Genomic DNA, 16,577 nt, shown 5'->3' on the forward strand with positions numbered 1-16,577 from the left:
GAACTCTGTGTGTGGAGGCTTTGAGTGTGATGACACTGAACCCAGGGAAGGGAAGGGTAAGAGCGTGAGCAAACCACTCAGCTGTGAGATTGCAACAACTGGCAATATCTTTAATTCTGTTAATATAAAGTACAACTTTTACAATGCCTTTAAACTCAAAATGGCCGACTTTACCAGACTCTAGGTTATAGTTGCTAAAGTTCGTTTAGCAAATGTTTTAAAGCAGTGGTAATACACTTGGTGATGCATGATGGGAAACCTCTTGTCTGCAAAGAAGGATGGAAGTAGAAGGCAAAGATCAGCAGATACGGCCATAAAGTTTTTATAGGAGCTAGTAGATAAGGTGTCAAGGTTACATACTTAAAATCTCATATTTCTTTTTTTTTTTGCCAGTTTCCCAAAGGTGTCTTCATTTCCTTATTTCACAGTGAAGCAGCTTTTTTCAGATTAAAGTATGGACCTATCGGATCAGATTGTTATCTGCAATCAGATCACCTTAGTTAATGGCCTTTGCGTGACACAGACCTTCACTTATTCACACATCAAGAGCAGAAAGATACTTAAAATTTAATGTGTTTAACCTCAACCAAGGACAAGTCAGATGGAGAGAAAAAGATAAAAGCTGATGGGACAGATAAAGACTGATAAGAGTTCCTCTGAAGGGCTACCATAAGTATTGAACTGATCTTTCCTCATAGCCCAGAACTGAGTTAGACATACAGGAAGAACTCTGCACACACCTTCACTGTTTATGAGAAACAAACAGGAATGTCAATCGCTGCACAAAGCTTTTCAAGGTCTAGCTTTTTATATATCAGTTTAAAATCACAATTTCTTTTGGAAGTATCACTGTGGTATTATAAGTGAATAAGAGCAGGGTGTGAGCTACAAATGCCAAGAATTAATTTGTTTTAATTTTGTCATGACAACCCTTCATTATGTATGGAATTTTAAAATGAATTTTTCAGGACTAAAAAATAATTCTGAATATTTTTAAGTTTAAACTATGCTATATATAGGCAGAGTGCCGCTACAGTGCTGTTACAGTCATTCCCCGACTACAAGGACGTGCAGAGACTCACAGATGCAGAAGACTCAGAAATGCTGACCAATCAGAGTAGACTGTTTTTTTTATTTTTTTGTGAGAGAGGTCTTAAAGAGACAGGCGCTAAAACAGAGCGTTTCAGGGTGAATACAGGTATATTCGGACAGTATGAAAGCGTTTTTCGAACGTGTAAATTGTAAACTTGTAAACGTGTTCTAGTAGAAACCCAAAATATATAATATGACCTTTAAACATGTCTGGAGAAGATCTACTGTATGTGCTTAATGTCAAGCACCAGACACACAATGGAGACCATTGGTCCATTGGTTGTTTGACTGTCCCAAGCAGCATATTACAAGTCATGTTAACGTTTATAGTGACATCATCCTCTAATGTAATAGTTATGATGGATGCAAAGCAGGAACATGGTTGAAGAGTGCCAAATTCTGCATAAGTAGGCAGGTTGGGGTGGTGGATGGGTCAAACAAACGCACCAAGGTTTGTTTAAAAATCTAAGTAAACAGCGATTTAAATTTTTTTTTTTTTTTTTTACTTTGTCACATTCTGTATCACGTGCATATTGGAAGTTAAGTAAAGTAACAGGTGATTGTCACCCAAGCCACAATATTTTTCTAAACCGCGACCATGACGTTCTCTGGTTTATATATGAGGACTGGAAATGCTCCTGTGGGTCGTGTTAGAGGGTAGGAATAAATTAACCATATCATCGTACAGTATGGTTTGGAGGACTTGCCATATTGCATCAAGAATTAGTCAACAAAATGCATTATTCACATCAGTGGTGTCCAAACCTTTTCCTGCTGTGCACACTTTTGGAGGCTGAAAAAATGTTTCTCTTTAGCTTCTGTTGTGCAAATGAAAATGCAAGTTATGCTTTGCCTAGAATGCCAGTGTTTTTACACACAAAATGGACCCAATAATGATGACTTGTTAGGGGTTAGAAAAGCACAGGTGGAACAAACAACATTAATGGTGGCAGCTTTGCAGCATTAAAAAGGTTATTATTTTAAGGTGGTGCATTATACAAAGTCAGCCTGTATATTATCCACCACTTTTGATGTCCAATCCATAACGCTTCCTGGCATTACTATTATGTAAAGGTTTAAGGTCCATGATTCTCCCTGTTCTTGACCTTCTTAAGGGCGACTGTGGCTCAGTGGTAGAGCAGTCGCTTGCCAATTGGAAGGTTGGTGGTGCGATCCCTGGCCCTGTAGTCCCATGTCGAAGGGTCCTTGGGCAAAACACTGAACCCCATGTTGCCCACAATGCTGTGCTTTGGAGTGTAAATGTGTGTGAACGTTTATCTGATGAGCAGGTGGCACCTTGTATGGAAGCCTCGGCCACAGTGTATGAATGTGTGTGAATGGTTCCTGTACTATGTAGAAGCGCTTTGAGTAGTCATAGAAAAGCGCTATGTACAGTACATTTACATAATGGCATTTTCTACATGTTGCATTAGCAAAGAGAAGTTTACTCGTTTACATTTTAAATAAAAAACTGATAGTCAACAAAGACTGAAACATATTTGAAATGATTGAATATCAGTTCTTATGTCAGTCTAATGAAAAATAGTTATTTGAAAAAAAATTCAGCTACGGGGCCCCAGTCATAATTAGTGCCCAGGTTACATGACTTTAACAGAACCATAAACTGCAGGTTTCAAAATCCTCATCTTACCAAACCTTGTCTGGCACAGTCTCAACAAGGTTGTGTAAATTGCAGGGTCTAATGTTAGTGCTGCAGTAAATTATACAGATCACATCATTGCTTTTATCATGACCATATCATTTTATGGCATATACAGTAAGTCTAAAAATGTATCCATAAAATGTGACATAAAATGAATGGAGAGCCTAATGCTCTTCCTAGTTTAATCTGCAGACACGCTGTTGTTTCATTGTGCAGCTACATTGTTAAAATACATAACACAAATTAGTTAGTAACTGCTTTTCCTTGGTTGCTCTTTAACTTTACAGTTAAGCTTTACCCCTTCCTCAGGTGGCAGACACAAACTCTTCAAGAGGACTCTGAGAAGGTAAGAACAACCCAATTGTTTTATTATTTTGTTGAACAATCGGGGGGACCTGTTCAGAGTTGTTTGTAGCATATGATGCACCTGAATCAAGATGTCTTTTATCACACTTCAACTTTGTTATTCTTTCCGCTCTAAAGTGCCTTTGAAACCTATTCACTCCCACTTCCCCATCCCCATTGTTTAATGTTTTATAGCTTTACAACATTGAATCAGTTTTTAATTACAAAAATTAAAAGCAAACATAAAATACAAAATAACTGACTGCTAAGTTGTTCACCCTCCAAGTCAATATTTATCAGAAACCCTTTCATAAGACATTACTGTGGTCTAGCCTGTATCTGTTTTGCACACTAAGGGCCCTATTTTACCGATCTAAGCGAACAGCGTGAAGCGCCTGGCGCAGGTGCGTTTTGGGCGTATCCAAATCCACTTTTGCTAGTTTGACAGCGGAAAAAAGGGTCCGTGCGCCGGGCGCATGGTTCAAAAGGGTTGCATTTAGTGTCTTCATTAATCATAGGTGTGTTTTGGGCGTAACATGCAATAAACCAATCAGAGATCATCTCCCATTCCCTTTAAAAGCCAGGCGCGTTTGGACCTTGGCGCTTTGCTATTATATACCGTAATATTTTTATTGGTAATTATTATTGGTATTTGTAATCTTCTGTGTGTGTAACAAGCATAGTGTCCGCGCGCTGTGCATAAGCCTAGGAGCATTTTACTAATGCTCTGTTAAAATAACAATGAAATGCTGCGTTATTGACTTTAGACCAGGTTTTTGTTGGTCAATGGCACGAGTACTTCTCGCTGCCTCAAAATAGCAATACGCCAAGAATTCACCTGAACACACCTCCCTGTAAGACCAGCACGCCCATGGGCACAGAGGTGGGCTCAGGTGCATTTGCAATTTAAACGACGCAGGCGCTGGACGGGAAACTGACAACGGCATCGGTCTTAAACTGGCAAAGACTCTTGGGTCGGGCTTTGCGCTGCGCTATGCTGGGTGCAAGATAGGGCCCAAAGACTGTAGATTTGACCTATTCTTCCCAAAACTAAAGTTAACAGAAAATCTTAACACACATTATGGATTGAACTGAAGTTCAATTCCTGGATATTAGTATTGTTTTTCAGTAAGACTTGATTTCTTTGGTTGTGAATTACCTGGGCAACAGTTGCTGTGTACGGTTGTGTTTTTCTTTTCTTTTTTAATAGGCCTACAATTTTTTTTTCTTCATGTTTTAGACATGCAATTATCTTCACATAAAACACAAGTAGCGGATGCGTGCTCTGCAGTGTCTTCCATCTCAGCTATTTAACCCTGTGACTCAGTGTTTTACGTATTTACAGCTTAGCCCTGATTGGCCTTTCTCTATGAGGGATATGTACTGTAAGCTTTTCAGAACTTTTCTTTAACCATGTTGCAAATGTAACTAAGTAAAGTTTATTTCTAGAGCACATTAAAACACAGCTTAAGCTGACCAAAGTGCTGTACAAAAAAGCACTGAGTTGCCGGCACCGGCAGATGCTCGCCCACCAAGAGTCTGGGTCCACACAGCATTCTGGGATGGGAGAAAAACGTGCTCTGGTTTATTGGCATTTCTTTAAACCAATCACAATCGTATTGCTGAGTGCCGTACGGAGCAACAGTGACTCTGCAAAATAGTCTCAGGAAGGAACTTGTTTTGGTGGAACATGTGTACGTTCAAAAGTTGTTATAGTTGTGCAACAGAAAACTCAGGTTGGACAGATAGTCTAGCTAGCTGTCTGGATTTACCCTGCAGAGATCTGAGGAGCAGTTAACCATAGTCCTCACAAATCCACCGGAGGTTAGAACGCCAACACAAAGGAAGAGGAAGGGGACGGACATCCGGCCGAAAAAAAGTGACATCAGGCGGTATTTCCGGCGGCAACGATGCAATCCCGGAAATTAAATGTCGTTGCTATAGACCAGGGGTCGGCAACCTTAGGCACGTGTGCCACCATGGGCACGCGGGACCTTAACCAATGGCACGCTGGCATTATGTGTGCAAGAGAGTTATTGATGTGTTGAAATCATGGTTGAAATGCTGAAGCACTCTCTCATCCGCATGCCAAATTACATCTTTCACAGTTGCCGACCTCATAGGTGCCGATACCGTGGGTGCTCCGGAGCTTGAGCACCCACGAAAAATACTGAGCACCCACGTGTGCCAGACTGCCAGTTCATTTTTACATTATTTTAATATTAAACATTGCAGGTGGTGCTTAGTGGAGCATAGTGTGATTGGTCATGTCGGTGGCATTGATTTATAATTTTCCACGAAGCTGATTAAACATCTCCAGTCCTATCTGTGAGAAGTGGCGCTGTCCTGAGTTGAAAGATAGCTTCTAGGCGTGTGTGTTCGTGTCGGCCGCTGTCCATTTCCTGAGGTTCTGAAATGCAAACATTTTTGACTACTTTTTTTTTTTAAAGGGTGTGCGCGTGTGAGCACCCACGGAGGAAAACATAAATCGGCGCCTGTGCGCGACCTGTTATTTACGGTAGTTTGATTGACTCATATCTCTGACTGGGAACAATACAGAGAGGATTACCAACGGCCGCTGGGGCAGATGAACTAACGCTGGTCTCGTCACTGTAAGGAGGCTACAATTAAACCTTCGGGAGTTAAAAGTCAATACTTATCAGTGCACTCAGCTGTGTAGACCGGCATCAACATGTAGAAAGCGATATTTCAATCTGCTCTGTCTGCTCAGTCCACTCTTGTCCACCGCACTGTTTTACGCAAACACAGCTCTACTCTGCAAATAGCGAATTTTTACAAAACAAGCTAAAAGAAAAGCTGTCGGTTTGTAGTCTGTTTATCTTAGTTTGCAGGGATCTTGAAATTTGGACAAATTCTTATAAACTTAAGCTGTCTGAAGAAACCATCCTCTCCGGGTAAATATGGATGCATTATTAGACCAAAACAAATACATGTGGCTACTTAATATGCACGTGAATGACGCAATCGTTATGTTAGTGTACTTCATTTTTGATAATGATGCTGGTTGTGTTATTATTTTGCCACAGCATTGTTTCATTGAAAATGAGGCATACAGGACCTGCTTATCAGTCCATTCATCATTAAAGCTGGACTTTTCCACAACTTTTCGCTTCAGGCTCTTTGACAGTGATATTTTTGTCAGCCCATTTTCCACCAATCAGGGCTGCATACTAAAACCATGTTTCCATAATGATAATAATAATAATAATAATAATAATAATAATAATAATAATAATAATAATTACAAGGTCCTGATTATTACAGATTCCCTGGATATTACATTTTGATGTGATTTAATAAAAAAAATTATGTTAACATGGCACACTAATAAACAAGACATTTTGAAAAGGGCACTTCATATCAAAAAGGTTGCCAACCCCTGCTATAGACTATGTTCGAGTATACCTTAATAATCTTTTATATTGTGTAATATTGTGTATTTCACTGAATTTAGATAAATTGTAGAGACTTGGATTTGGACTTTCTTCTGTTGAACGGTGTCAGAAAATCTTTTTTACATTGCCTGCGTGATTTAGTGGTTTAAAATAATGAATTAAAGAATACACGAGGCCAAGGAACATTTATGTGACCTTTGGCATAAAAGACCTTGTCTGTAGGGTGTGTGCCCAAGCTGTCTGTGAGAACTACAAGCATCATCCCTCCTTACTGGCATTGCAGGATGATGATGCTGCATAGCATAGCTGTCCAATAAAGTTTTAAGAGGCCAAAGGGCAGAAAATGTTGCCGCTTTCACAATTCACATTTCAGAATGATTCTCTTTTTATATGCATGCGCTTCTGAACACTGACCCCATAAAAACATTAAGTATTGGTTAATTTTTGATTTTTTTTTCAGCAGATTTTTCCCCTCCCAATTGTATCCGGCTGTAGCAGGGTGGACATAAAGAGCGGTGAGCTGGGCAGTTCTTGCCACTGTTGGCCATCATCTTCTTGGATATCGGAGAAGGAGAAACTGGAGAAGTTTCGTGGAATCTTAAGAACTACCAAGCCCTGAGGGAAACTCTCATCTAGTCTTCTCTTTTCTAATTGACAGCCACCGATTATCCTCTTCTTCAACCGTTACATTGTCCAAAATGTCCATGTTAAAGGCCACAACTGTGCCTGCTGCCTGTGCCCCACTCTCCACAGTGTGCTCGGGCGAAAACTGCCTCGTTCCTCCCAGCAACTTCAACGAGACGCTGGGCCTGGTACTGAGCACCGTGCTCACTGTAATGCTCGCTATGGTCATGTTCTCCATGGGCTGCACCGTGGAGGTCAAAAAGCTGTGGGGCCACATCAAGAAACCCTGGGGCATCCTCATTGGCTTCCTGTGCCAGTTTGGAATCATGCCTTTCACAGCCTTCGCCCTGTCGCTGGCCTTCGGTGTGCTGCCAGTGCAGGCTGTGGTCATTATCATTATGGGCTGCTGTCCTGGAGGCACCGGCTCCAACATCATCTGCTACTGGCTGGATGGAGACATGGACCTAAGGTAAGAAACGTGCTGGGCCTGACTGTAGAGCTGCAAAGATGAATGGATCGGTTGTCAACTATTTAATGAATCGGCAACTATTAGTATTTATGAAAAATACAAGTGACAAATCAGCACGAAAAAACACACGCAGCTTCTCTTGATTATTCAATTTGTTGATGTTGGAACTAGAGCTACAAAGATAAATCAATGAATTGATTAGTTGTCAACTATTTAATTAATCACCATCTGTTTTGACAATCAATCAGTTTGAGTCATTTTGTTAGAGAAAAGAAAAAACTACTCTGATTGCAGCTTGTTGTGAATATGTTCTAGTTTCTTCTCTCCTCTGTGACAGAAAACTGAATATCTTTGAGTTGTGGACAAAACAAGACATTTGAGGACATCATCTTGGGCTTTGGGAAACACGATTCACATATTTCTCAATTTTCTGACATTTTAGAAACCAAACAACTAATCGAATAATCAAGAAAATAATCAAAAGATGAATCAACTATGAATGAAAATAATATGAAAATAATTACTTAGTTGTTAGTTGCAGCCCTAACCACCTGGCTGGTTTGGCAGGCTCATTATCTAATGTAAGTTAATGAATGTTGTTTGGATGATTAAATGCTGTCAAGCTATTTGAAAAACCTGCCAACCTGACCACACTGGATGATTTAATGGTTAATAACACATATGCTGTGCTAAACTATATCTCAATCTGTGTGATGAACGAGATTTTGTAAATGTGTAATATAATCTCTAAATGCATACTTAGATGTGTGAATATGTACAGGGATCTGCAAATGTGTATTCAGAATCTGTGAATGCGTAATCAGATTTATAAAGGTGTAAAAACAAACCTCCAAATCTGTATTCAGATTTGTACATGCATAGACAAATCTGTAAATGTGAATATTAATATTAAAAGTCAAAGTATTTTGCTCCAAGAGCTGGAAATACAGATAAGTCACCAGTCACAACTCAGTCTTTTTACACGTGAATTTTGCTACACTTGATCGAGATCTGCAAATGTGTGCGGAGATGTGTTTGTTCCGCTCGCACTGTAAGGCCGGTTACATACTGGCTGCGTGGCGTGAGCGAGTCAGCTGCGTGGCATGTCCGTTTTTATTTCGGCTCCCATGTTAACAGGTTAGAGCTTACACACTTCTGCGTGACACACACGTCTCAGAAAACGCATGCATGCTAGAAATAGGACCGACGGCTGTGGCGAGAGACGTAGCAGCACTGTTACGCCCCACCTCTTGGGAACACCCAGTCAATGTGTCCTTCTACACCCAACATGGGTTAGTAATAGGATCAAATGTAGGATGATATGTGTCAAAGGGTTCTGTATTTGACCCAATGCAGGTTGCTAATGAGGCTAACATGGGGTCAGGCACACCATTAGGAAATTATGGACAGGGAGGAACACATATTCCAATTTGGGCCCTTCATTCACTACCCCGCCAGCACCATAGACTTTTGCGTCAGGACCCACATCCCCTTTTTGTGTCTCATAAGGTAGTGTACTGTGTACGGTATGATCAGCCAGTAATGACATCAGTTGATACTTACTTTTAGGAAAATATAATGTCTCATTGAAAAACTACAATGCTTGAAAGAAATATGTTATTCAAAGAAGCTTGCTTGACATAATCTCCCCTCCTCAGTATCAGTATGACAGCCTGCTCCTCTATCCTGGCCTTGGGGATGATGCCTCTCTGCCTGCTCATTTACACCACCACCTGGACTTCCTCCGACACCATCGAGATCCCATATGACAGCATTGGTAAGTAAGAAGCAAGACAAATCTGTAAGAATTGTACAAAAACTTTGTACTTTAAAGGGGCGATAGAATGCAAAACCAACTTTACCTTGTCATAGTTGAATAATGACAGTTCGGTGGGTAAATAGGACATACATAGAAGCTCAAAATCCCACTGACACCCCTTTACTATGAAAATTTCATATTTTGAAACTGCCGCTGAAAACGGGCGAATCTCAACAAAGCTGGAAGCTTACATAAGCATCCTGGACCTGTACCTTTGCCACGCCCATGGGTGTATTAAGAGAACGGTCACGCCCCAACATTTACATAGGCTACACAACTGACCTGAGATCAGGTCTTCTGAATCTAGGTCGCGCAGATCTCTGCTTTTCCATTACAAAATTCATTTCTGAAACTTTTTTATGTGAGAAATCAACTATGTAAAGCTCAAATATGGGCCAGTTTACAAAAATGGATGGCTAATTGCAAATTTTGTCCGACTGTGTGTCGGAGTTCAGCGACCGGTGCTGCCTGGGTTGCTACATCGCTGCTCTGCCTGTCGTCCTTTACGCAGCCCGCGGTTCTCCATACTCCATCCATGCAAACTCACCCTTTTCTGGGTGACTGGACTACCAAACGCCGGTGCCCTGACAGAGCTCCAGGGCCTGCAGCTCGTTGTTCTCCCTCCCCTCTTCCTGCTAAATGGCCGGTGTGTGACTGAGAGCGCTTTCAGCAAGCTTGTTACGCTTCTCTTACCACAGGTTCCAGTTAATCTTATAATGGATATGTGTGTTGAGTTATTTAAACAAACGATCGGGAACTAAACGCCTCTTGTCCGCGAGTCTCATTGATAGAGCCCGCGGTGAGCTGGAGTCCATCAATGAGAGCTAGCTAGCCTCCACCTAACGAGACCTCTGAAATTCACAAAAATGCATTAAATCCGAAATCGGACAAGTGTTAGCTAAGCTTTGTAAGACCTTGGGGAACCTGTAATATACATGCCGTGACGAAATTCAAACATTCAAAAATTGTAAATATACTATAGTTATGCCGAAAGTGTAGCTAGCTAGCCGCAATCGTTTCCCATTGTATTCAATGGGACACATAGCTAACTAGCTGCTCCTCCTAACAAGACCCCCGGCGTTCACAAAAATGCCTTAATGTGAAATCGGACACAACAGTTAGCTTTATAAGACATTGGGATAGATCTTATATAAGTGGCGTGACGAAATTCAAACTGTAAATATACTATAGTTATGCCGAAAGTGTAGCTAGTTAGCCGCGATATTTTCCCATTGTATTGAATGGGACATCTAGCTAGCTAGCTAGCTGCTCCTTCTAACAAGACCCCTCACCTTCATAAAAATGCCTTAAATAAAGTTAGCTTTTGTTAGCTTTGTAAGACCTTGGGGTAGCTGTGATATAAATGTTGTGACAAAATTCAAACTGTAAATATATTATAGTTATGCCGGCAGCCGGCCGCGGAGCCCCGTAGTGCAGTAATCCACAAAGGGTGACTTTGCCCTGGGTATGGAGCCCAGCAGGCTGCCGCTTTCTCGTCAGACTGTGTGGAGCTCCTAAAGTTCGACACGTCTTACCAAATTTGCAATTAGCCATCAATTTTCGTAAAACTGCCCATATTTGAGCTTTATATAGTTGATTTCTCGCATAAAAAAGTCTCAGAAGTGAATTTGGTAATGAAACATTGCAGTGTTTGGAATATGAGATTCTGTTGCTTCTCTAATGTGTGTGTATGGGGATTCGCTCAACCAATCAGCGCGCGTCTCTAATGTGTGTGTATGGGGATTCGCTCAACTAATCAGCGCGCAACTCATGTAAATATTCATGAGCATACCATTTTTGGAAGAAAACTCTTGTTACAAATAGGGCCAAAACACAGGGATGCATAAGGGCCAATAAAATATCAACCAGACCATTTTCAGCCCAACCAATGTTACATACCCCATTAGGAGACCATAAGGAACAGTGTGAATACCCTATATAATCATTCTATCACCCCTTTAAGGTCTTCCACGCCTATTGTTTTATCAGGTTGTTTGATCACTTTGTAGTTCTTGTAGTAGCACTGTACAGGGTTATTATTATCCTATAATCGTGTGCTGAAATGAAATCTGTGTATCCTCAGGTATCACTCTGGTGGCCCTTCTTATCCCAATTGGTGCTGGGATTTTGGTTAAACGCAGGTGGCCCCACCTAGCAAAAAAGATCCTCAAGGTAAGAATCTAAATATGACTCAATTTATTTTGTGAATATGATGTTTGATCAAGATTTTTTTTTTTACATTTTCACACGTGGCTTTATCCAATGAAACAGGTAGGTTCCATTGCAGGCTTCGCTCTCATTGTCATCATAGCTGTGGTTGGAGGAATTCTCTACCAGTCCTCCTGGAACATTGCTCCCGCCCTGTGGATTATTGGAACTGTCTTCCCCTTCATTGGTTTCGGCCTGGGGTTCTTCTCGGCCCGCTTTGCGGGTCAACCCTGGTACAGGTATGGTGACAGCATTGTAGTGATGTTGGCATATACCAATTTTGTCAAATAAATCCTGTATTTACATTTATTACATCATTTATATTTGCTTCATAACTTGTTTTTAAGATGTTGATCCTGCCAAATGGATATAGTTTGAAGGGTAATTATTAGTGCTGTCAAACGATTAAAATATTTAATCGCGGTTAATCGCAATAATGTCATAGTTAACTCACAATTAATTGCAATTAATCGCACATTTTTATCTATTCTGAATGTCCCTTGATTTCTTTTTGTCCCATTATTTTTTCTCATTTTAATGCTCTTATCAACATGGAAAAGTGGATCGGCTTGCCTTGTGCTTTTGTCGCCTGGCTTTGACAGGGGGGCGGAGAATTGGCATCTGCTGTCTGCTTGGCCATCAAGTGGTATTTCAGACTGGACGTGCTGTCATAATAGCTCAGTTCACAACGACAAAACACACTTTGGTCTTGTCAATGGAACCATTTGGCAACTTTTTAAAAGTAAACTTACCATTCAGAATCTTATTGGCATCCATTTTGGCGTCTCGCGCTCGCCATCCACTCTAAACGTAATGTTAGCCTACTACTCTTTGGCCGGCTTGCAAGCCCAAACAAGCGTGTGCGGCGTGCCTGTTGTTTTGTTTCCAGTCTAGCTAGATCCAGTGTGGTGTTGTAGTTTTTCTAACGTTACTAGTTGTTGCAACAGCATGTGAAAAAAACTACAAAGTTTGCTAAGCCAAAAAGAACGTTAATCTCGCGATAAAAACATTTACGCCGTTAAAATTAGTTTGCGTTAACGCCGTTAATAACGCGTTTAACTGACAGCACTAATAATTTTCTTTTTTTCCCTCTTTTCCCATGCATTGTTGTCTAAGTTACTAATTAACAAACATCAAACCAGAGAGGTGATTGTTGGAACAGTGTTTAGACGAAACTAGACGGTTTTTGACTTTGATTGAAGTGTGTTTTACAATGATAAAATGACTGTTTAGGATAGCGATTTTGGGGCTGTTTCATGTTAAACAAAAAGGATCTTACTCTTCAACAAAAATGTCTATCTCTGTAAGGATCTTTTCCATAATCTTGTCAGACACTTAGAATAATAATCTGAGTCAGTGGCAAAACAAGCACTTTTAGTGGACGGAAATTGAAGGTGCGCAATTGCCCATTTATGTTGCCGAGTGTGGCGGTCTTGCTCAATACCGGACCAATTTCAAAGATTGTTGTCCCCATGATTCACTTAGACACAAAAACATCCAGGTCTAAAAAACAAATCAAGTTTCCCTTCAATTAAATTGTATAAATCCTGAAACCACTTCTGCATCAACAAACCCAAAATCCCTGCTTTGTTCAGATGTCGAACCATCGCATTGGAGACGGGTTTCCAGAACTCGCAGCTGTGCAGCACCATTGTCCAGCTGTCCTTCAGCCCTGCTGAGTTGGAAGTCATGTTCGCATTCCCGCTCATCTACAGCATCTTCCAGCTGGTGGTGGCAGTCATATGTGTGGGAGGTGAGTTTAGCAGGCAGACGCATACACACTTAAGGATGGCATTTTTTAAATGGTGGTAGCATTTTAGTCAAAACTGGATGTTGTCATCTACCACCAAAAGAATATATAGGTAGTAGTGCTGTCAAACGGTTAAAATATTTAATCATGATTAATCACATCATTTTCCATAGTTAACTGGCAATTAATCACAAATTAGTCGCACATTTTTTATCTTTTCTAAATGTACTTTTAAAGGGACCATTTTCAAGTTTTTTAATGCTCTTACCAACATGGGACCAGAGAAATATGCTTGCTTTATGCAAATGTTTATTATTATTGCATCAATCTAAAACAATGACAAATACTGTCTAAAATATTCTCAAGAGTAACCTCAAAGGTAGTGTTTGCTCAAAAATATGCTGAAAGCATAATATGGCAAGATGGCTGATTATGTTTCTGAATCCATATGTTTTTTCCTCTGCAGCCTACCAGATGTATAAAAAGAGATGTGGCGGTGGTTCAGCTGATGCAGACAGTGAGGCTCCATCCCTGGAAGCTGGCGACAGTGACTCAGCAAAAAAAAACGGACACGCTGTGGACAACAGTGCCTTTGAGTTTGATAACGATGGCCACAGCGGAGAGAAGGAGAAGGACGTCAAAAAGATCACCCAGCTGTGAGATCATAGACCTGCAAATCACAGACTCTGGACTGATCCGTATGTCAGCACTGCTGCAGACAGCAGCCGAACACACACACACTGTGAACACACACTGCACTCTGCAGGCCGGAGCTGTACACCACAGCTCCTGTTCCAAAACATTTTGCAAGAACCGGGAAGCCCGAGTGTCTTCCCTAGTGTGGCCCACAATTAACTTCAAGGGGGAGCAATGACTGATACACTGAATTATATTGTGTTGAATTGCATTGTATGAATATACAAGACCCTCCTTTGACTTAATTTATTCATATATTATCTATATTTCTGTCAGAAAGCCTGTTGTGTCTTTACATGTCTGATTCAAACTTGGGGCTGGGTATCATTCGGGAAAATTCCGATACCTAATACCGATTAATTCTGTCCTGAGTTTTAACTTAATAATCCAAAGTTAAAAAAGACTTAAGGTCATAAAACTCCATTTAGATTTAGCAATTTGATGATGCATCCACCTTAATTACTAAAAAGTATCTGTATCGTATCGGCGATACTGGCCCTGTATTTACTTGGTATTGGATCGATACCAAATATTGCAGTATTGCACACCACCAGTAAGCGGGCATTTGGTAACTTAAGAAGTAATATGGCTTTGTGTGCTCTGAGGAATTTGGCATGCAGTTAACACACCAGTCCTAATTTAACTCCTGGTGTTCTTCACCACTGTTTTGGAAGAAGGCGAACTATGGCTTTTAAAGATTTCTTTAAGGGCTGTGTAGTGGATAGAGACTTTAAAGTAGTACACAACTTCTTTAAAATGTTAAATGAATCATCATTCATGTAACATTCATCATTTATCTGGTAAGCTCAGAGTTGTGTCACATGAGAGACAATGTTTCGCAGTCATGAAAGCCACTAACAGAGCATAATGCTTTTATGTTTAAAAGAAAAGGTTATTCTGATGTAGCAGATGAAATCAGTGGTTACTACGGACCACCTTTGGCCCTTGGGCCCAGATGCAAACTTCTGCTCTGTGTTCTCTGCTCATTCAGTTCCTTTAACTTCTTCTATGCCTCTTTTAGACTACAGTAGTCAATACATAGAGTAGGAGGGTGGGATCGGGTGCAGCTGGCTTTTTGAAATGCATGAGCTTGTGGTTTTACATGTCCATCCAAACTGAAGAAACAGGGATAGATAGTATATCCCAGTATATTTATGAAACATATTCACAGCTAATATGTTAGTCCATGTATGTACATCAACAAAATATTTTACAAAACTCTTTGCTTTCCTATTTACCAGTATGTGTAAGTCAAGAAACGTGCCTTCTGAAATGATGTTTTTATCAAAACACTTTTACATTGTTGTTGTCTATTTTGTTGTAAGATTCATGTTTTTATGTAAATATGTGAACTATTCAGCTCAATAAACATATTCATATTTGTTAACTTAGCCTTTATGTTGTATGTGTATTTAATGTAGAAGTGATAGTTAGGAGAATATCATGATTGTGTGTGTGTATATATATATATATATATATATATATATATATATATATATATATATATATATATATATATATATATATATTGTGGTGGCAAATTTTATTTTAACCATTTGTTTAATGATATTAACCATTGGTTTGATTGTTTTATAATGCCACAAGATTTAGCTTCTTCATGTGTAGATTCAAAAGACTCCAAGTGAAATAGTTGGCAACCGTGAACTATAGCCCAGTAGAGTTATTTAGTTTTACTAGCCTGAACCTTCTCACATTGTTGACTTTTTGCTTAGATAGAAGTGGAGAAGGCCGAAGACTGGTTACAACAGTGAGAACTAAGGTTTCTGTCTCCTGAGATAAAAGTGTTGTTTAGGCTAATGTTAAGAACAGAGAGCAGAGGGGAAGGTGAGACAATGGTGTGACTGTTAATGATGTCCTCTTTTCAACTATGGCCATACTAAAAGATACATTTAGAGGGGTGGCTTAACAGAGGTCTTCACTATATGATGTTTGGATGTTTAGACTTTAGGTTAGAAAGACATTTTCAGTTGTGCTGCGTGTACCTTTGAAACTGTGTTTTCTCCATTTGCAAATGTAAATAAATACTCAAAGACCAAACTTTGGTTTAATTCTCAAACAGTCGTTATTCGTTTTCATTTGATCATTGATATTTCTAAACGCTGCTGCTTTATAGGAAAACTTCCATCACAATATATAAATACATTTTATTTAAATGCGCCTTTCTCGGCACTCAAGGACACCGTACAGGGATACATAAGACATTTAAAAGCAGCAAAAAATATATATGAATATTTTTATTATTCAAATGACAATGACCCCTATGCAGGGGTGTAGTGGTAATTGATTAGATGGGTGTGCTATAAGGTAGATGGGTGTGTTGCCGAGGAGGAAGTGGGTAAACTCTCCTATATATTCCACTGGCTCTTTGGCTGATAGGCGTTAGGTGTTGGGATGGTTACTGTTAAAACGTATTCCACTACTATATATGCCCTAAAATTTAATTTGTAACATACTCAGAGGGTAGGGGGTGGGAG

General features: G+C 40.0%; 1 protein-coding gene across 1 annotated transcript; it reads left to right on the forward strand.

Annotated features, from left to right (window-relative positions):
* Positions 1-6,477: 6,477 nt before the first annotated feature.
* slc10a2 (solute carrier family 10 member 2) lies at positions 6,478-15,473 on the forward strand. Its single transcript, XM_028591638.1, has 6 exons — positions 6,478-7,609; positions 9,268-9,386; positions 11,512-11,600; positions 11,700-11,875; positions 13,232-13,389; positions 13,853-15,473. The coding sequence occupies exons 1-6, from the start codon at positions 7,215-7,217 to the stop codon at positions 14,044-14,046; spliced, it is 1,131 nt and encodes a 376-aa protein (XP_028447439.1). The 5' UTR covers positions 6,478-7,214; the 3' UTR covers positions 14,047-15,473.
* Positions 15,474-16,577: the final 1,104 nt, after the last annotated feature.

The sequence above is a fragment of the Perca flavescens genome, chromosome 11, assembly GCF_004354835.1.
Source record: "Perca flavescens isolate YP-PL-M2 chromosome 11, PFLA_1.0, whole genome shotgun sequence".
Classification (NCBI taxonomy): Eukaryota; Metazoa; Chordata; class Actinopteri; order Perciformes; family Percidae; genus Perca; species Perca flavescens.

Coding starts and splice junctions, on each gene's coding strand:
- slc10a2 (XM_028591638.1), top strand. CDS start 7,215: ATGTCCATGTTAAAGGCCACAACTGTGCCTGCTGCCTGTGCCCCACTC. Junction 7,610..9,267: donor GATGGAGACATGGACCTAAG/GTAAGAAACGTG, acceptor TCCCCTCCTCAG/TATCAGTATGACAGCCTGCT. Junction 11,876..13,231: donor GCGGGTCAACCCTGGTACAG/GTATGGTGACAG, acceptor TGCTTTGTTCAG/ATGTCGAACCATCGCATTGG.